This window comes from Triturus cristatus, chromosome 1_1, assembly GCF_964204655.1.
Source record: "Triturus cristatus chromosome 1_1, aTriCri1.1, whole genome shotgun sequence".
Lineage (NCBI taxonomy): Eukaryota > Metazoa > Chordata > Amphibia > Caudata > Salamandridae > Triturus > Triturus cristatus.
Genome location: NC_140579.1, coordinates 37290906 through 37313310, shown reverse-complemented (window position 1 = coordinate 37313310; position 22405 = coordinate 37290906). Strand labels below are relative to the sequence as shown.

The window sequence follows — 22405 nt, the reverse complement described above, 5'->3', positions numbered from 1 at the left end:
ATAACTCGCACGCCCGCAATGCACTGGTGATGACGTCACATATTACATCACTCATGACATGGTCAGTGACATCACTCATGACATCACTGATGACATCTCAAATGACATCACTGATGACATCATCCAGTGAATGTGTTTTTCTGTAAAGTTTGAATATTTTTCATATATATCTATGCCAAGGTCTATTGAAGAATGAGTGGATGTAGAAGTGCCTGAATGGATTATTTAGTAGATGCATGACTGACTGTATAAGTCACAGATTGAACGTATGTTACTGAATGCATGGGTTAGTGACTAAACTGTGTGAATGTCTATATTAGTCTCTCAGTTGGTGTGTAAGCAGGTGCATGGGTTGGTGATTAGCTACATCAGTGTCTATATGGGTTATTGATTGATTTTATGAGTATCTGTATGGGTGTCTGAGTGTCTATGTGTGTGGGTGGGGGGTGTCTGACTCTGTGCATACATGTCTGAATGGCTGATTTACTGGTTGTATAAATTCAAAAGTGCATCTCGGAAGGGCTGTATGGGTAGCTGACTGTTTGTACAGGTGTGTTGATTAGTGAATTGATATCTAAGTTGTATATATGTGAGTAACTATATATGTTTTTAGACAGTATATGTGAGTGTTGGGGTGTATAATTGACTATACATGAGAGACAGTGATTGCAAGAGTGTCTACATACATGAATGTGTACTTGTATTAGTGATTGTATAAGAGAGTAAGTATGTGTTAGTATCTATATAAATAAGGGAGATTGTGTGTGTATAAATAAGTCAGGTGGTGTGTATATGTCTGCATAGGTGAGTACATAGGTGTGTGATTGATTTTTGGCATGACTGACTAGATGTGTGAGTAACTCTATGGATCAGTAGCACTGTGTGAATGTATGTATAGGTGTATGAGTGGATACTATACTGATGTAGTGATGAGTGACAGCATGTATGAGTGACTGTATGAGTGTATGCCTAGCTCACAATATATAGATAGGAATCAGTGGATGGGTATCTAGCATCTGGTATTGGTGTGTCTATGGTTTCGAAAATGGTAGTCTGTATTTTAGAGTACGTGTATCAAAGGTTATATTAGAGAGTGAGGAGGTGTGTCAGACTATCACATGGATGATGTCATCAGTGATGTCATTTGAGAAGTCATCAGTGATGTCATGAGTGATGTCACTGACCATGTCATGAGTGATGTAATATGTGACGTCATCACCAGTGCATTGCGGGCGCGCGAGTTATAGTTAGCTCAACTAACTATAACGGGCGAATTTCTCTGGTTTTATATGAGTCAAAAGTCCAAGTAACTATAACATCCCTGAAACCTATGGTTTTTTCAGTGAATTTCTAAGGTTTTTTAAATGCTAATTTCTAACTATAACGTCCCTGAAACCTGTGGTTTTTTCAGTGAATTTCTATGGTTTTTTAAATGCTAATTTCTAACTATAACGTGCCTGAAACCTATGGTTTTTTCAGTGAATTTCAAAGGTTTTTTTAAATGCTAATTTCTATCTATAACATGCCTGAAACCTATTTTTTTCAGTGAATTTCAATGTTTTTTTAATGCTAACTTCTAATTATAATCTTCATTTAACCTTACTGCTTTCTCCTTGCCTCTCCCCTTTTCTTCTCTCTTCTTCCAATTTCTTCATTGTTTTGTCCTTCAATATTCTCTTTTCCCTTGTCTCTATTCCCCCTCTTCCTTTACCCTCGGTAATTTTTCCCTACTCCCCTCTCTTTAGTACTCGTCTACCCACTTCCCATCCTTTTTTGCTTCCTTACACTGCAGACTCTTTCCCTTGCTTCTCGTTTCCTGTTCTTTTCTTCCTGTCGATAGTCTGCTCCCCCATCCACTCACAGCCCATCCCTATCTTATCATATATCTGCAGGATCTGTTCCCTGGCCTCGCAAAAAGCATAATCAGTGTCATAATGCTGGCAGGTTAACTGGCTGTTCTGACAACTAGAGTGCTGCTTCCACTCCACTCTAATAAGTTTGTGTGTACAGAGGTGCAGAAAAGTAAGTAACTTTCTGGGCCAAATACCTTGATAACAGGACCCACAGTAGATCCTAGTACCTCCGATATTACAGTTAGAGGAATGTCAGGCCCTAAGACTCTAGGCAGAGCTTAGGACATGGAGAAAGATATTAGTTCACAAGATTACCGTGACAAGCCTCTAAACTCCCCACGATATCTTAACCTGCCACCAGAAGCGACCCCGTACACGGTCATCCTGGCTAACGTACCACCCCTCTCACAAAATGTCTATGAACACTGGTCAACTTTAAAAAATAAATCATTACATTTCTTAAATTCAAGGACCGGCATTGGTCATACCTTCTTCTCAGAATTTAAAATGGTACGGAGAATAGGGTGGGTGGGCATCTCAGCAAAAACCATGAAGGGAGATTGTATTGTTCTAACTTTTAGCTCGCCAGCTTTGGCATACCCAATTCTGGAGAGGGGAGGTAATGGGTCAGTGAATCCCAATGACATTAACATATTACCATTGGGATTTTTCTACCAACCGCCCAATTACTCCATACCACGATGACATGCGCCTTTAGGTGAAAATCTTATGGGTAACAGGGAACCTAGATACTTGGTACCAGTAAGCAACCGTTTTAATGTTTTGAGCTCACTGGAGGAGATTGACTGACTGGACACAGAGGTGTATGGTCAGCCTAAAACTTTATTCGTTCAGGCTGAAGACAGGGGCTCTGGTGGGTCAGCAAAGGCAGGAAAGGCTGTTCTCTTGCGCACTGACACTGGTAAAGGCCATACAGTTGAGGTTCTAGGGACAACTGCTCCGAAATCAGCAGTTCTACTGGATCACGTGTGTTGTACAGATAATTTCCACCTACATAGCAACACACCCACTGAACCACTGAGGGTATTAACCTCTACCAATAACCCAGACACAGGCAAATTACTTTTTTGTAATATTGCTTCATGGAATATCGCGGGCATCTCCTCCAAGCTAAATAATTCTTTGTGGTGAGATTTTATATTGCAATTTGAGGTTTTATGCCTTCAAGAAACCTGGTTAAGGGAGGCAATCCATATGAATGGACGTACCACACTCCAGCCATAGACTGTCCAAGTGGTAGAGCTAAGGGAGGGCTATGCACTTACATATCATGTAGTTTAAAAGTGGAGGTGAAAACAGTTAGTGATCCCTACAACCAAACGGTCATTCTAGACTTGTACACAAAACATTGTATAATCTTGACTAACTTTTACAATAATATTCCACCTGACAAAATTGGAAATGTAGTTAAAGGTATGATCAAATCGTTGAAATCTGTTTGCAATAATAAGGCAAAAGATCTGATGTTAATACTGACCGGGGATTTTAACTGTGCATTATGTACCAATGATGATAAAGTATGCAGTGTTTTGATTGAAGATGGGGCATGCTCATCTCACTTTCGACATTCTGACCTGGGAGAGCAACTTAATGAGTTCATTTTTAGCCTTAATTTGGGCTTTGTGAATGAATTATGTCAGCCTTCTATCCCCATGCCCTGGACATTTAATGGTAGGGGTTTTCACACTACCATAGACTACATCTTAACTTCATGTAATTATGCCCATAGGCTGCACTCATTTACTGTTTCAGATAACTCTATTAGCGATAATTTTCTGCTATATTTGTCAGTGACACTACCCTCGAGTAGAGCACCTAGATCTAATAAGGATGACCAACTGTTAGAAAATATAGCGATCGGAAGATCGAATGGGTACTCCCTGCGTTGGGCCATGGTGGATCAGGTTGCAATAACAAAGACAGTGGTGGACAGATGTAGGTCTGCCATCGGGACTTGCCTGAACGAGACAGCTGCTCCAGATAACATCATGGCCTCATTTCAGGTGATATCTAATGCTATAAAAGAAGCTCTTCTATGGCGTACTGGTAGCAGGAGACATTCGAAAGGGTGGTTTGATTACAGTTGTACCCAGGCTTACTTCCTCCTAAAAAAGAAGTTACATAAAACTCCCAGAAACCTAGATGATGTAAGGAGTGCCAGAGTGGGTTATAAAAAAAGCTATAAAGGTTAGAAAAACTACCCTGAAAAATGAGGCCTGGGAGACCCTACATAAGGCCTCAATAACGAACGATAGTTCAGCTTTCTGGAAGGTAGTCAAAGATCCTTTCCTGTCATGCGAGGCTGGTCCTTCTATTGAAATTGCAATTGCTGAGGAAGAATGGATTAAACATTTTTCCAGAGTATACAGTGGCGACGGCAACCCTGGTGTGACCTGTAACTTTGCCTGGGAAAACTGTAATTTGAAGCCCATTCCATCCAACTTTGACTTATCATTCACCCTGGATGAGGTGGAACGGGCCCTATCCTTAAGCATGGGTGGTAAGGCTCCTGGACCAGACAGGGTCCCCATAGATTTATTTAAGTCAAACATTTCCTTCTGGGGACCCATTCTGCTTCAGGTAATTACCGCGAGCTGCAGCACCACCTTCCCATCAACTCGGGTAGAATCTACTATAGTCCCTATCTTTAACAAGGGGGACAGACAGGACCCCGGTTGTTACCGTCCAATTTCTTTGCTGGACGCAGTAACTAAAGTTATAGGCAGGGTTATTTTAGAACGCCTCCAGGATTGGGCAGAGAAGAACTCCGTCCTATCCGACCTACAATACGGATTTCGAGCAGGGTTAGGGACGGTGGAACAGGGTTTAAATCTGTCTATCCTGGTGGCGAAGTATATGAGGGCAAAGAAGGGGAACCTATTTTTAGCATTTGTGGACCTCACAGCCGCTTTTGACTGTGTCGTACACAGTAAACGCTGGTCTATTTTAAAGGATATGGGGGTTGATGTCCTGATCATTGATTCCCTTAAGTGTTTTTATAGTGACGCCAAGGCACGCATCCGCTATGGACTGAGGGGTGAGCAGTCGGCCGCATTTTCGATCAGGAGCGGAGTCAGGCAAGGGTGTGTCCTGGCTCCGTTCCTTTTTAACCTTTATACTAACAGTCTGGGAGAGGCTCTCAAGAAGGATAATAATGATTTCCCTCAGGTGGCAGGCCGTCCCATCCCAGCCCTTCTTTACGCAGACGATGCAGTGCTTATGTCCCGCACACAAGTAGGACTACAAAGGGTGCTGGATAGTTTTTTCTATTTTATGAAAGATCTAGGGTTAAGAGTAAACTCTTCTAAGACCTTTATCGTGCGATGTGGCTCTGGTACAAAGAAACCCAAGGATATGTTTGTGGCAGGACAGAATATCGAGGTAACAAAAAAGTTCTCATATTTGGGAATCCTCTTTGCACATAAAGATACTTGGGCACAAGCTGTGGCAGCGAAAAAATTGATACTCCTTAGAACAACATCTGCCCTTACAAATTTTGCCAGGAAGCTGTGAAAAAGGCCATCCGAGGAGCTTATCAAAATCTATAAGGCAAAGTGTGTCTCTTCAGCAGTGAACGGCACAAGGGTCTGGGGGGTTTCTGACCTGTTACCTATCCAACGTATTGAAAATAATTTTTTAAGGTATATTCTATATGTCCCAAAGAGTACGTCAACTTTTTTTGCCATGCGGAGCTGGGATTGCCCCTCATCTCTGTTTTAACAAAGCTCGAGCCTGTGCTTTTATGGCACAGGCTTTGGACCAAAGATGAGGCTAAATTAAACAGAGACATTCTATTAGACACTCTGAAACTAGAAGGGGTATTAAAGATCCCACGGATAAGGTACGTCCGCAACTTCTTACAAGATCTCGGATGTTTAGATTGCTTTATCAACCCAAGAACTATTGGGACAATAACAAGAAAAGAATTACGAAAGGAGGGCCTCGCGCTGTTGGACTCTATTAGATTGTCCTCTGAGGTACTGAAACCTACAGTGCTGCACCACCAGATGATTTTATCCACTTTTAGCCTTCAACCTTATTTGACTTTTGTACCTGGAGTATATGATAGGTTTTTATTAACCAGACTCAGGTTGGGTGTATTTCACAGACTAGTTACTTTACCCTTAATGAACGATTGGACTCGTAACCTTCGACCTTGTCCCTGTGACAATAACTCCAGTCAATCTACAATACATGTGGTTCTTTTCTGTAGATTTTATACCCATACAAGGAAAACGTTTTTAGCACCACTTTTAAAAACGCTCGGGCTCCACCAAAGTCGACCTGCTCTTCTTGCACTAAAACATTTAGATAACGAGCACAGTGTTTTTAAAACTGTAATTTTTCTGAAGGAGGTTCTGAGTCAAAGGAAAAGCATGCTTAATTGATCGATTCTAATCAGATAAAGATTTTCAATGTAATATCGTCTTAATTAAATACTGTCTTTTTAACTTTGTATTATATTATTGACGATGCGTACATGTGTAGGTTATTTTTGTAAACTATGTACTGCTCGATACGTTTACCGTCTCTGATTTACTTTTTAATCATGTATTATACCAGAGTCTATGTGTACATCTGTAGGACATTATTAACCAACGTATTTACAGATCTGTTCTTTTTAATGTTTTCTTGTGAGCTTTTATGATTGTCTGATATAGCTATCGAATAAAGCTTTATTTGACTTTTAAGTAACTGCACGAGTGTCACGCAGCCCCAGACTCCATAACCTTAAAGAAAGGAGCATTGAGAGAACAGATCAATGCAGTGGCCTGGGCCCCTAGCCAGAGGTGGGTGTAATGAAGACTCCAGGAAGGTTGCTTGTAGTATATGGTTTATTCATAGAAAGATCCCATCCATATAAACAGGTCTTGTGGGATGAAAACTAGGCAGCAACTGCCCTGTACTCATTACATCATAAGGCTCATGCAGATGATAACATTCTAGAGTGCTTAGCAACATGAGTGACATCTCAAGATGCCACACATCCCCATCCTTTACATCAAAAACAAATAAATCCACATCTAGACAATAAACATGAACTAATAACACATGAGATGACCTATTTTACAAAATCTCTCAAAAACTTTGGTGGAGAAGTGACTCTAGAAGACTTCCGAATAGCAAGAGGGTTAGGTTTTGGTTCTGCAGAACTAGAATGACTTTGACCAGCTGCAAAATCTTTCCTAACCACCACCACCCTGTTTAAATTCCAAATACGATGATCTGCAGTCTTTATAGCATTGTTGAAAAGTTTGATTACTTGGATGGGCTTCAAAAACCCTGACATGGATTTCTTCTTTGAGGGATTCTTTATAAGAACCCAATCCCCCACCTTGACTAAGGTTTTCCTAACAGAGTTCCTAAGATCATGAATCCTTTTCCTGGCTTCAACAGTCTTAGACTCATGTAGTTTCCACTTTTTGCTTTCATTCTCAAGGAGTAAACCAGGTTGCATGTTGTTTACCCAGGGAGGTGCAATTAGAGTATTAGGGCATCTAGACCTAAACAATTCAAAGGGAGTTCTATTTGTCACAGAATGAGGTGACACTCTGTAAATCTCCACCTTTTTCCAAATTTGTGTACGCCAATCCAGCCCATTCATTCGTGCCATGCTGATAGTCTCTTTAAGCACACGGTTAAATCTCTCAACCATACCATTCGTTTGTGGGTGGTACAGAGAGGACCTTTTATGTTTAATACCACGTGCATCCAAAAATACTTGCATTTCCTTAGACACGAACTGTACACCGTTATCAGTTAAAATACTATTAGGTAATCCTTCCCTAGCAAATACTTTTTCTAGAAAATGTATAACGTGTCTAGTCTCAATTCCTCTGGAGATTCCAATCTCAGGCCACCTAGAGTAAAAATCCATTAAAACAAACACGTACCAGACAGTACCAGAACACTGTATCGGACCCAGAATGTCTAAACCTACCTCCTTCCAAGGAGCATCTGGTCTATCTCTTATGATCATGGGCTGTGTTTTAGGTTTGGCTACCCTCTCACTGAGGGCACAATCAACACAATCTCTTATCACTCGTTCAACCTGTAAATCCATTCCTGGCCACCAATAATTTAATCTAAGTCTCTCCTTAGTTTTAGAAACACCCTGATGGGTCATATGTGCCAACGATATGAGTTCTGCTCTAAGAGAGTTGGGAGGGATGAGTCTTAAACCCCTAAAAAGGAGTCCATCGTGTTGAGACAATTGATCTCGCACATGCCAATATTTTGCCAAGTTCTCATCTGCCTTGTGTTTACCTTCCCAAACTTTGTTAATAATTTCTAACACTTTAGTTAGCTCCAAATCTTGTTGTAACGCTTCCTGCCATTTACACCTGTCAATTATTTTCTCTTCAACGACACAAACCATATCATCATCTTGTTCACCTTCATCCGAAACCTGATCATTCTCAACAACCAGTCTTGACAAAGCGTCAGCTACTTTATTTTCTACTCCAGGCAAATATTTTACTTCAAACTCATAATCTTGTAGGCCTACAGTCCACTTCGTAATTCTACTAGAAACCGCGTCAATACCCTTATTCCTAAAGATCTCGCACAACGGTTTATGGTCAGACCTGACTTCAAACTCACCGCCCCAAAGGAAATCCTTCAACTTTCTTATCGACCAATAAACAGCCAGTGCTTCTCTCTCAATCACAGAATAACGCAACTCTGCGCCTCTCAAACTTCTAGACAAGAAGAGAATCACTTGTTCCTGCGAATGACCTTCTTGTAATAACACTGCTCCTAGCCCCTTTAAACTTGCATCCGTGACTAGAATGGATTTCTTCTTCGGGTCAAAACTACATAGTTTTGGAGCACTTTTCAATTTCTCTTTAACAGCATTGAACTCTTTATCACAGTTGTTGTCCCAATGAAATACAGAACCTTTGCGGAGCAGTGCTCTCATGTGAACACATAAGGAAGCAAAACCACTTACAAATTTACTATAATATTCAGCCATACCGAGGAAACTCATTAGTTCCTCTTTATTCTTTGGGGTGGCTAAATCCTGTATAGCAGTAATTAAACTTTCCTTTGGCGAAACACCACCCTCGGATATAGTGTGTCCTAAGTACTCAATGGAGTTTCTTCTGAATTTACATTTCTGCATTTTTACTGTTAAATTGAATTCTTGTAACCTGTTCAAAACCATGTATAGCCTTTCATCATGCTCCTTGGTATCACCTCCAAAGATCAAAATGTCATCTTGGTAAATTCTAACACCAGTGAGGCCTTTCAAAACTTTTTCCAGAGCTCTCTGGAAGACTGAGGCTGCTGATACAAGGCCAAAAGGGAGTCTTGAAAAACGAAAAGTGCCAAATGGAGTGACAAATGCTGTTAGGTCCTTTGAAACCTCATCTAATCTAATTTGATGATAGGCTGACCTTAGGTCAATGGTGCTGAACACCTTTGCCCCCTTCAACAGCATTAACATGTCGTTAATCTTAGGCAGCGGATAACGGTCAACTACCACACTCCTGTTCAATTCCCTAAGGTCGACACACAAACGAAGAGATCCATCCCCCTTCTTTGCGGCGACCACCGGAGCGACCCATTGTGTAGCTTCTACATCTTCAATCACTCCCTCAGACTTCAAGCGTTCGAGTTCTAATTTGACCATTTCTCTTACTGTAAATGGGACATTCCTAACCTTGCAACAAATGGGTTTAGCATTTTCAACCATGCGAATGTGATGAAGATACCCTTTGAGGCACCCTAGCTTGTCTGAGAACACATTTGGGAATCTTTTTTTTAAACTCTCAGCAAATCCTTCATCTACAGTATTCTGACTAACAGAAGTTAGATTTGATTTGAAATCTTTTCTAAGTATGATAGGTGGATCGGAATTCGGGTCCAACTTAACGCCTAGATCCCTCTGGTGGAACCAGCTCAATATGCTGTCTCCTTTTTGTGAAATGTAAATCTTTGCACTTACTAACCTGTCTTTGTAGTCAATTAAACCCCAGAAGTACCCAAACAATTTTATGGGTTCACCTCCGTATGCAAACGGTTTTATGTCAGGGCGATAAACTTTGACTTTTCCACACATTTCTTTATTAAAGAAATCTTTTGAAATAATGCTAATCTTTGCACCTGAATCAAAAAGTACTTTAGTGGGTCTCCCTTCCACTAAAATTTCATCTATTGGGGATTTTCCTCCTTCCCCGCCCTGCACGGCTTGAACCTGAATTTGGCCACAGTCTACTTCCTCTTGAGACTCATAGCTACCATCCACATCATAGTAGACTTCACTTATCTTACCTCTGTAGTTCTTTCCTTTGCACATGGCAGAGAAATGACCCTTCTTTTTGCATTTACTGCACGTGGCCCTCCACCCTGGGCATTGTCTGTCATTTGCAAAGTGACCTGTTTTCCCACAGCGGAAACATTTAACAGTTGAGAAATCAAATTTCTTTCCTATTTCTTTTGAATTGTTAATCTTCTCATTACACACATTACCTGTTGTCCCTCTAGGTTTAACAGTAACAGCTTGAATAGAATTTTTCTCTTTGCTTTCACCATTTTTCTTTATGACATCTACACATTTCAGCGAATGTTCTATTCTTTTTGCAATTACAATTACATCTTCTAAATTTGGCTCGTCTTTCTGCCACAATTCTTCCCTAAAACGTTCAATGCTGCAACCCAGCATGAACTGATCTCTTATTCTCTCATCGAGTGTTCCCTCAAATTTACATGACGAAGCCAATTTTCTAAGAGACGTAACGTAATTCTCTATACTCTCATCTTCTAATTGAGTCCTCCTGCCAAAATGGTATCTCTCTAAAATAGTACTGACTTTGGGCAAATAGTGTTTATCAAGCATAGCAATACAAATTTCATATTCATTAAGGGTACTATCATGAAGTTCAGGAAGGTGATCAAAAACTTCCTGTCCTTCAGATCCCAGACAATGTAAGAGTAGAGCGGTTTTCCTCTCTGCACTTAGGGACGAGCCGCACACTCTTGCATATCTTTCAAAAACCTTTCGCCATTTTTTCCATCTAATGGGGGTTCACCTGGCGATGACAGAAAGAACGGTGGTGCCGTTACGTTCTGCATAGTCTTCCCCGTCTTTTATATACTAGCTTTGAAACAACAATAATTAAGCAAGTAAAATAAACAATATTCTTTCCCCCTTTTTAAAAAAAAAAAAAAAATATGCGACACACAAAAGTGTGTGTATCACTGTTGTCCACTTTGAAATTTGAAAAAACAAAAAAAAATGTGTGTGTATCACTGTTTATGACACACATTACAATTTACCTCGAGCTGTTCGTATCTTTTGCTGTTTTGGGAAGCAAATGGTTAAAGTTCATTTTACCACCCTTGACGTGAGCGCTGAGCGCTTGTTTTCTTATTTTTTTCCTTTTGTATTCATCTGTGACAGCGCGATTAACGCGGAGAGAAGTGCGACAACAGGTCCCCCAGGCAAACCAGGAAGAGAGATCCAGTTCTCAGCGCAGATAGAGACAATCATGCCAAGCGCAATGTTTAAAAAGAGATCATTGTAACAAGCAGTTCCACAGCTTAGATGAAGAAATGTTGAAATATGGATGGGATCTTTCTATTAAAAAAAAAATAGTCCTTCATGGAGTAAAGATGAAAGTCTTCAGGTCATCCCATCCTCGTCGCCAAATGTAATGAAGACTCCAGGAAGGTTGCTTGTAGTATATGGTTTATTCATAGAAAGATCCCATCCATATAAACAGGTCTTGTGGGATGAAAGCTAGGCAGCAACTGCCCTGTACTCATTACATCATAAGGCTCATGCAGATGATAACATTCTAGAGTGCTTAGCAACATGAGTGACATCTCAAGATGCCACAGTGGGTCCACCTCGCTCACCCACAACCCCCCCTTCCTCTACAGGTTACACGAGCGCCATCAGCACGCTGACCAGCTGTAGCAAAATTAAATAAAGTACGAGAAGGGTTATGCGGTGCTCACAGGAGGCTCAGGAAATGGGAAGGACTTCATGATGTAGACGAGTGCCGGAACTGTGCCAGCTGCGGCACCCATTCCAAAATACCACCCCACCCATGTCCATGAGGAGATGGTAAGAGTTACTCAGCTCATTAAAGAGGCCAAGGCAGGCCTGGGAGTCAAGCGTGGCGATACAACAATTCAGGCTCTACTATGCGACTCGGAGTGACGTGTTAGTTGGGCCTGTGTGGGTAGAAAATGCAACACGCAGCTACACTGTCGAAGTGATAATGGGTACGCGCCTATTGCGTTTTCTTGAGCAGCAGCGTCTCTTTACTGGCTGCAGGAAATGCAAAGGGCAGGGGGCATCTGACAGGGGAGAGAGTGGCATAAGATGCGTGTGCCACCGGAGCCCGTAGAGCTGCACTGGAGGGCGAGTGCATCTGACAGGGGAGAGAGTGGCATAAGATGCATGCGCCACCGGAGCCCGTAGAGCTGCACTGGGGGGCGGGGGCATCTGGCAGGGGAGAGTGGCATAAGATGTGTGCGCCACCGGAGCCCGTAGAGCTGCACTGGAGCTCAGGGGTCCGAGTGGCAGTCGTGCAGAAGCTGCGCTGGTGAACGCTCCAATTCCACTGCAATTGCCCGTGTGCAAGTATGAGTACAGGCAGTGGTCGAAGTGGGCGGGATCGGAAGGGCACGGCGTGCCCCTACTTTTTAAATTTAACAAAGTCCGTTCCCCTACTTCTTCATTTCTAAAATGCGTCCCAGGACAGAAGGAATGGTCCGAACTTGAAAAAATATTACGAGCCCTGTTTGGTGCACAATGAGGAAGGCCTCTGCAGTGGCGGGACCTCTTCCCCCTTCCCCTCTGTTTCTGTGGGAAGGAGCCTGCCCAGCAACACTGTAAGAGCCGTTTTGCACTATAGGAACAATAAAGCAGCGCGAGAAAGTGGCTTCCAATGATGGCCCGGTAGCTGGAATGATTTACATCTCATTCACTGACGATGCTACCTGCCTGTCCCCTACTGTGACTAATACACTTTCTCATCAGGATGCATTGGCGCCCCGCCCTTGACCTCCTCTGCCGTTTTTAGGTCTCGCCTGAGACAGCGCTTTAGCGCTGCTCTGGCGAGACTTATAGTAAGCACTTTTGGAAGTGCAAACGAGTGCTTTCAGGCCGCCAACTACTGTGCATGTGTGCCGGGCGCGCGCACCATTTGGCAGCCTGAAAGCACTCGTAGTCTTTCACTTTCGCGGCCGCTCGGCCGCTTTGATGTTTTATCGCGATTGCGATCACTTTCAGTTTCGCGCTGCTTGTTCTTGTTCTGACTTTATCTATCTCTTCCTGTATTTTTCCTTCTCTTGCTGTCTATCTCACTCGCTGTCTCTCACCATGGCTCCATGTCCCTCTTTGACTTTGTGTTTTCCTATATTTTTCCTTCTCTTGCTGTCTCTCACACGCTTTCTCTCCCCATCGCTTCATGTTTTTCTTTGACTTTGTCTGTGTATTCCTATAGGTTTCCTTCTCTGGCTGTTTATCAGCCGGTTGCTTCTAATTTCTTGGGCAGACAACTAATGTCGGGGTGCTCCGGCGCGCGCAGACTGAACCCCTTCATCTCTGGGAGGCTGTGAATGCCCTGGTCCATGGAACTGCAAAGCGTCAGGACCAGAGCCTTACGTTGCTGTTAACTGCAGAATGCAATTGGAAAAGTTTCGGCCGTGAAATGCAGTCAGTAGCGTTAACCGTCCTGGGTGTTTGTTTGTTTTCAATGCCCTCTTTCCCCACACCTGCGAGGAAAGTGTAATTTTTGAGCTTATATCATTCTTTAACATCACATCTTCAATGAAGTGCCTGGTTCGACATTTTCTTGTACGTTCAGGAGAAATGCGTGCCTTCTAGACATCGCAAGTGAAAAGGTCTGCCGCCCAGTAGAATTAGTTCCTTTAACATATGATGACGATTTACAAAACAAAGAGAACTGAGAGTGTAAGAGGGGCAGATATTTAAGATGCATTATTCATTTAGGTATTGCAAATATAATTTTAAATTAGAATTGAATGAGCAGTGCCCTGACCTCGGTTCGGAAAGTGCCTCAGCTATTTTGCAGCAATTCCAACCTTTCATATCCCGTTTCTATAACAGACTTTTTTGTTTTTACACAAGCTACAAAGGCACGTTTATATAGTAGCAAGTTTAACACGTCAAACCATTTTTAGTGTTCCTGAAATACGCACAAAAAACTAGTAAGCCTTTCCATTTTCTTGCCTATCCTTTTGGCGCCTCATTCTAAACTATCTCTTTCACCATCTCTTGTTACACTGTAATTCACACCGTCGAGCAAAGTGTTCTGGGCTCCAGTCACATGCTGTGACTGTTTGCCACCTTCACACAGCTCCAGGCAAAGCCCTTCTTATCAACGGCGCCATCGATTTCCCACTCACATAATATGCGCTTTCAAACCACAGTTAGGCACACCCTTTCACCATTGCTACGCGTATTCTTACAAACCCCTTCCATTTACTAACACCACGTTGGATTTAACTTCACTTAAATTTTTAAAAAAACAACTGTGGCATATTACTTGAAGTTTATGTATTTCTTTTACTAAACACAATGTCTATACTTCTGTAATTACAAATATAGGTACGGTAGGTAGCCTTTGTTGATCACAACCAGTAAATACCTTGGATCAACACTTCTAACGCGGCACCAGATGCAGCTCACGTCTGCAAAAGGTTTCTAAGCTGACGGACGGAGGGGTCATAAAACACCCGCCCCCCCCCCCACTCCACTTCAAAAGCAAACCCAAGGAATTCTTCTGGTCGAGCAAAGAGAGCCCCATAACACTTGTGCTTATCTCAAGGAAGCACATTCCTCAAACGCTCGCAAAAAACAGCCAGAAAGAACAGTGAGGCCCCAGCAACAACACAGGTCATTCGTTAGCTATTACTAGGGCTCTCATACATATTAAAACATGCACTACAAGGGGGAAAAATGCAACTGTTTGCATTCTCTATAGCCGTCCAAACATTCAATTTAAATGCACAGCATTTAATGTTTATAAAGCAACAGTTCACAACTACCCTATTGAGGTGCCTCAAACACGCACTAACACGTGGAACAATGCTACATTTACCATTTCTCATTGGTAGCGTCACCTCAGCACTTTTTACCACAGTGACACAGCCTCGTCTTTTTGACACCTTTCATTAGCCCTGCAATGAGCTCTCTGCCCGCTCCGCTCCGAATTGCCAGCCCTGGCGCAGAGCCTGCAAAAACAGCAATGCAGCGCGGCAAGCGAGAACCAGGAAATGGTGGTTTGCGAACGTTCGTGCAGCTCGTTCGTCTCGCATCGAAATAACAGGAAACAATGGCTGTGATGTTAGAATAGCATTCAGTATGCATGTCCTCATATCTTAAAACAAGCATTTGCAATGCAATAGGTCTCGCAGTTATACGAGTTTGAGCTATTGGCATTATAAATGACAGTGCCTTTTATTTATGTTTTAAAAAAAACAAACTTAAATAAAAAGCATTGTCATTTACAATGCCAATAGCTCAAACTCCTATAAATGCGAGACCTATTGCATTGCAAATGCTTGTTTTCGGACTCACCCATACAGACGACGCTACAAGAAAAGGAAGAAGACTCCAGCGTGGACTTTGGCAAACTGTGCCCAAACCTTGGTTCTTTTTAACAAACAAAAAAAGCTGTAGAAAACGTTTAATATCTTCCTTATTTCCTCATTTTATTTTATAAATTGTGTATTGCTGCTCTGTGGGTTCAGGGAGAGATGCAATATTTTTAAAAATACTATTTCCTTTTTTAAGGATATAACATAAAAGCAGCCAGAGGTGTTCAGTTCTGTGACGCCCGCGCACCGGAGCCCCTTGTGGACCCCATCCAGGGTCGGACTGTGAAAACAAATAGACCCAGGCACCAAGGCTTTCTTGTCTGCACTAAAAGCTATTGAAGGAGCTGAGAGGTGCAGTGGGCACACCGAGCAGTGGTGCCTACCAGATGCGTTGGGCGGTGGGTGGAGGGGGTCATGGGCTGCTGTTCACTCCACTCCGCACAAACATTTAAAAAAAAAATGAAATAAACAGCAGGCATTTATTCAAAGTTTAATTGCAGTAGAAGAAGGAAAGTAGACAGCAAACATGTAAAAATATGATAGTCTCTTCAAAATTCAGAAATGTTTCATTAGCCAGCAAAGCCATCTCACCTTCGTAAATCGTATTATAGTAGTGCATTCAGAAGAATTTTTTTTAAAGTGATAGCTTTCAAATATTCAAACATGAATTTAGAAACGTTGATGCTCTCCCCCGCACTTCCACAGAGAACAAAGCCATCAGTGATTAAATCCAAAAACAGGAGAAGGTGTTGTACAGTCTTAAATCATGTAGTTTGAGGTTCTCTTCTATGTGATAATGAAGAACAAGCATTTGCAATGCAATAGGTCTCGCAGTTATACGAGTTTGAGCTATTGGCATTATAAATGACAGTGCCTTTTATTTATGTTTTAAAAAAAACAAACTTAAATAAAAAGCATTGTCATTTACAATGCCAATAGCATTTGCAATGCAATAGGTCTTGCGTTTGCAAAAGTTTAAGCTATTGGCATTGTCATTTACAATGCCAATAGCTCAAACTCCTATAAATGCGAGACCTATTGCATTGCAAAGCTATTGGCATTGTAAATGACAAACCTTTTATTGATGTGTTGGTTTTGAAAACAGATAAATAAATGGCATTGTCATTTACAATGCCAATAGCTTAATCTCTCGCAAATGCGAGACCTATAGGTCTCGTATTTACGCGAGTTTGAGCTATTGACATTGCAAATAACAATGCATTTTATTTATGTTTCAAAAACCAAAACATAAATAAAAAGCATTGTCATTTACAATGCCAATAGCTCAAACTCACGTAAATGCGAAACCTGTTGCATTGCAAATGCTTGTTACAGCACGGCATAAACAGCAACAAATAGTCGAACTCCAGCCATTTTGGAAGCTACCAACACAAGGGTGTCTGATTTCTGGCGAGTTATAAAACAATTACAGCCACATTGCTATGGCCCTTTGATATCCCCAACCTGCCCAGGCTTCAAAGGTTCCTACAGTACAGTTTCTGGAGACTCAGCCTAAACACGGACAAGATTCAGGCACACAAACACACGTATATGGCACAACGGAAAGGAAAGGCGTCCCCTGCAGTGGCCTGGTAAGCAATGCCTTGGGCCCTGGCGCTTTTCTATTTACAAATTAAGCACTGAATTACCAATAGGTTGTGGGTGAAGTGGGATCTGAGAGGAATAAAAACAGTAACTCTAGTGCCTTTTTTGATACAACACTTTGGAGCACTTTTCTGCATATTAAATATCTGATGTTAGTTAAGCTTAGTAGCTGTAATGGCGCACAATGTACTGACCCCGTAAGCATAGAAGGCTGAACTGATTTTGAGGCGATGTGAACCTGTAACTTTTAGATGTACATGAATATTAAAATTACTGAGCAATCGCGCAGGCTACATTTCTGGAAGTGCAACCATAATAAGTTTGTTCCACCACTACTACACACTGCCCCCCCTTACCTAATGAAGGTAGTCTCCCCTGACCCCCCCAAACCCCCCAAAAATCGATAAAAACGTATCTATAAAAAAAAAATTTTTTAAAGATAACACACTAACCATGTGCCCCATCTGGAAGGATACCTCCCTGCAACCCCTTGCTTGCATTTGTCCACCAATGCAATCTATGCACTTTAATCCCGTCTCAGATGAGTACACGCACCAGAAGGATGGCAGAAACCCTGACCTCCAAGAGATAATATGGACAACTATTATAGTCAAATAATGTAAGATGCTGCTTCTTGGTAGGCTGCCTGGAGCATCTCACACTGCAGAAGATACACAGGAAAGGCATGTGGGCACCAGACAGTGGTATATAATAAAAAATGCTAATTAGGGAATGGGCTACAGAAGTGCACTCCCTTCCGAGTAAGAAGGTGACGGTGCATAAACACTGGTATAATGCCGTAATACTTCACAAGTAAATGCAGTTACAAGTTAATTCCCACAGAATGGGGAATAACTGTGAAGATCAGTTTTTTACCGAGCGGAATTCCACACAGTATTTTATTTTTTATAGGGATTAATGGTAGGAGGTAAATCTGACAGATGGCCTGGGGGCGGGTCGGGCATCTGGCAGGACTAGATAAGAAAGGAAAGGAAGCTGCATTGTGGGTAAGTATTACATACTCCCCGTGCACTGGTATGGGGTGAGGCAGGGTCCAGTAAACAGAGCAGGGCTGCATTGTATAAAAAAACACAGACTGACACAAACACACAGTGAAGACACATGGCAGCGACGGGGTGGGTGGGGGAGCTAGATGAAAGCGGGCTCATGTAGAATATAAGTAAGGCATGCAGCCCCCACCCCTACACACCTGAGGCCCCTGAAGCCCATGCTATGCTTAGAAGGGGGGAGTATGTGGGGCAACAATGCCTCTAGCTTCCTGGGAAAGTAAATTTAAATGTAAAGGAACAGCAAAACTCTGGGTAGGTGGGGGAATAAAATGAAGCGCAGCAGCGGTAATTAAGGTTTGAGTCCCGGCGTGGGCAAGAAAAATGCTAATTAGGGAAGGGGCTATAGAAGTGCACTCCCTTCCGAGTATGTCGGGCAGCGAGTGGGGGCTGGGTGAAGCTGCACACATCCGGCAAGGCAGAAACCAGGAAAGGGGGATTTGTGGCAAGAGAGCAGAGAAGGGCTACAGCTGTTCTGTTCAGCTCCCCCTCTCCGTCCCTACGGTGGTTGCCCGAGCATGGGGAGATGGAGTGCCCACTCTGCCTGGCTCAGGGCTCGAGGGGCACGCAGGAGGCTCGGTTAGGCTTGCTCTCGCTGAAGACTGAGCTGGTAGGAGGGTACAGGAGGGAGGTGTGATGGCTGCGGGGCTCCTTCCCATCAACGGGGGGGGGGGGGTTGATGGGAAGGAGCTGCGCCCATGTACGCTATAACACTACCATATAATATGCAAAAAATGTAAGTAAATCTTTGCCTAAGCATTAGTTAACAACAACAGAAACAAGCATTTGCAATGCAATAGGTCTCGCACTTGCGAGAGTTTGAGTTCTTGGCATTGTAAATGATAATGCCTTTTTTATGTGTTTTAAAAGCCTGCAATGAGTGCATAAACACACACTTTGTAGTTATAGTAGTAGTTGCTTAAGAGAAGCAAGGTGGTTAGAAACTGTCTGTTTTACTGGCGGCTGCGCATTTTGTAAGCAAGGACTATAAGTACAAAGTGCATATTTATATGTGATTGCAGGTTTTTATAAACATAAATAAAAGTTCTTGGTATTTAGAATGCCAATAGGTCAATGTCTCACAAATGCGAGACCTATTGCATTGGAAGTGTTTTTTGTGTGTTGTAGGCATTAGGTATTTAGAGATTAACATATGCAGTACAATTGTTGGCTTTAATGCAGAATGGAGTGTGAAAGGCTGTAAGGATAGGGAAATAGGGAGCAATGTAGCGGCATAAAGCATAGACAGTAGCTGCGTATAGCAACATTGGGTTTGATGAGCTTTAGAAAGGGCCGTGATGGAGGGAGAAAAGGAGAGAGCGTGCCGTGAACAGGAAAAGCAAACACCAGTGCGCAAGAGTACGTGAGACTAACATGAAGCCATTTCCTACGTGCAACCTGGTATCAAGTTTCCCCAGGAGTCAATAAACTAATATTGCCCACCTAAAAAATATATTTAAAAAAAAAACCACCACAACAAAATGGTAAATTACATTTTAATTGTATTTTCTGTGTTCAAAATATTTTATTGAATTTTTATTCAAATACAACTAATTATAGTTCACGCTCGGGCCTGTGGCTTAATAGGTCTTCTATTCTGAAGGGCATGTATGGGGTTTAAACCGGTGAGCGCGGCTGAGAGGGCGCCTCATGTGATCGCCACACGGGCTGAGTGCAGGCGGTATGTGTTGTGAGTGCGCTGCTGGCGGGGATGGTGCTGCTAGAGGAGGGGGAGGGGTGATTGCCGCCACAGCCTTTCGCCGCCAGCCCTGTCTCCCGGCGGGAGAGGAGCTGCTGCTGCACAAGGGGCCCCGCCGCCGATGGTCATGTGACCCTTTAACGGAACCGGATGGGAGCGGAGCAGTAGCACCGGCAGTAGCCGCCGCCCGCAGTTAGCCGCGAGCACCGGAGCTACGGCAGTACGGAGACCGGAGGGGCGACATGGCGAACACCCTACACCCCCCAGGTAAGAAGCGCACGATCCCTGGGGGTAAGGCCGCGGCCCCGGTAACGAGACACCACCCCCCGCGGCCCCGGTAACGAGACACCACCCCCCCGACGCCTTGTCGTCCGGTGGTGGTATAGGGGCATCGCTACCTGGTGCGGGGAGCATCCGAAACCTGTGGTAAGGGGAAGTGGGGGCTGTTGAGAGATTTTGCCCCCCCGGCGCCTTGTCGTCCGGTGGTGGTATAGGGGCTTCGCTACCTGGTGCGGAGAGCGTCTGAAACCTGTGGTAAGGGGAAGTGGGGGCTGTTGAGAGATTTTGGGACAATATTTGAGATGAGGGGGGGGGTCCTCAACTTTCACAGGGCCTCGGACCAGGCAGAAACCGGTTAATAGGTGTGTAATTGTTGATGGAGGGCGTGTAGTCTCGTGGTTGGAGTAGACAGGCATATCCGAAAGTGAAAATGCATGCTGGCTTGCGAGGTAAGGGGGACAGGAGATGTGCACGCTGCGTGGCTGTAGGCGCGTACACAACTCAAATCCGCCAAAAGCCTGCGCGTGCACATCTCCTGTCCCCCTTCCGAGGCAAGTCAGCAACAATAGATCTCGCTTGCGACAGCAGCGCTTCGCGCTGCGTTGGCAGGCGAGACCTAAAAACAGCCCCAACGCAATTTTTAAAACTGGCACCACTGTTCACTGCCCGCATCCATGCAAAGCACACGCATCTCCATAAACTGTAAATAGAGTGAGTGTGAAAGAAAAAGAGTTAGGCAGAGATTAAGAGTGAGGGGTGGGCAGAGACAGAAACAAATATATGGGAAGAGGAAACGAGATAGGAGAAAAGAGAAAGGTATACATACAGAAAGAGAGAGCGTGGCACGGACTGTCCAAACACAAGACAAGCCCAGCGGAGCGTGGCGCGCGCGCGCTTGGGGGCGGGGGAGCGCATTCCAGGCGGGGGAGCTGAGAGCAGGGCTGCATTGTATAACAAGCGCGCACTGAAGTTGACGAGGAGGGAGTGGGAGGGGGGAGTGGGGGCGGGCACAGTGGTGCGGCCGCAGTTGTAAAAGGCAGGGAGAGGGTGAGATTGAGAAAGGGAAAGATAGGGATCAAAGGAAACAATAACAAGCAGGAAGGGGGTGGCAAATGGTGTGCACTTTGATGTCCTCAGTGGCCGCGCGGCTCACTGGACATCAAAGGGGCCGCGAAGTGATCAGGCAGTGCTTTTCAGGCTGCCAAATGGTGCGCGCGGCCGGCGCACATGCACTGTATTTGGAGGCCTGAAAAGCACTGTTTGCACTTCCAGATCCCCCTTTTACAAAAGCTCTCCCGAGAGCAGCGCTAAAGCGCTGTCTCAGGCGAGACCTAAAACATTGGTATGTTTTGCTCTTTCTAGCCACGTCTCTGACTCCGCCCACTGACCCAATCCTCTGGTTATTCCCGGCCACACGTGCTCTCCTGGACAGCCTCTTGTGTGGGGATCAAGGGCTAAGACTCACCTTGTACTCCTGGGCAGCTTCGCGAATGGGCAGCGCCCAGTGAGTCTTGTGGTCTTTGGACTCTCGACAGATGACGCAGATGGGCTCCTGGTCATCCTCACAGAACAGTTTCAGCTTCTCCTCGTGCTCTTTGCACAGTTTCGCTTCTTGGGGCGCCGTCGCCGTGGTCTGTGTCTGAAGCTGTTTTAACTGTTCGGCCATGTTTGCCAGCTGCTTGTTAGGGAGGAGGGTTTTATTCGAAAAAGTTCCTCTACACTGGGGACACGGGAAGTGTGTCTGCAGCCCCTTCCAGGAGGCAGAGATACAGGACAGACAGAAGACATGTCCACACTCCACGGACACGGCGTCTGTGAAGTAATCCAGGCATATAGCGCACGTAGCCTCCTCCTTCAGGCGCTGGAGCTGGTTCGCTGAAGCCATGATCCTGCAGAGGAGGAGGATGTGGTAAACTGCGTAATATCTGGTATCCCTTTGGGACCATATCCCGTGCTCTTCGGCAGTCTTCGGAGCGCTGCTCCATTGGCCAGCTCGGACGGCTGCTCTCGGCCCCGCCCCCTCGAGGAGAGGCGAACCTCGGCCCTGCCTCGGCTTGGTCTGACAGAGCCACCCGCGCTCCGAACAGAGCTGCTCTTTACAGAATACATTCTGTTCAAATCTATATAGCGCCCGTCAGCCAAGGTCTGTGGAAAACGCTGAACGGCCTGGGTTGTTTACCTTGCCATCAGCAGTGTTTACGGGCCATGCCAACCTCGGGGAAGAGTAACACATGTAGATGATCAGATGTAAAATAAACGGGGCACGAGAAAAATATGAGACGGCTTTAATACAATTTTTA

The 22405-nt window shown here is 44.0% G+C and overlaps 1 protein-coding gene across 1 annotated transcript in view; it reads right to left on the bottom strand.

Moving 5' to 3' along the window:
• LOC146869281 (FACT complex subunit SPT16-like) overlaps positions 1-22114 on the bottom strand; it is a 358428-nt gene extending 336314 nt beyond the window's left edge. Inside the window, exon 1 of the mRNA XM_085646892.1 lies at positions 21571-22114. Coding sequence (XP_085503018.1) covers positions 21571-21990 — 420 coding nt within the window. The 5' untranslated portion in view covers positions 21991-22114. The remainder of the gene's footprint in view (positions 1-21570) is intronic.
• Positions 22115-22405: the final 291 nt, after the last annotated feature.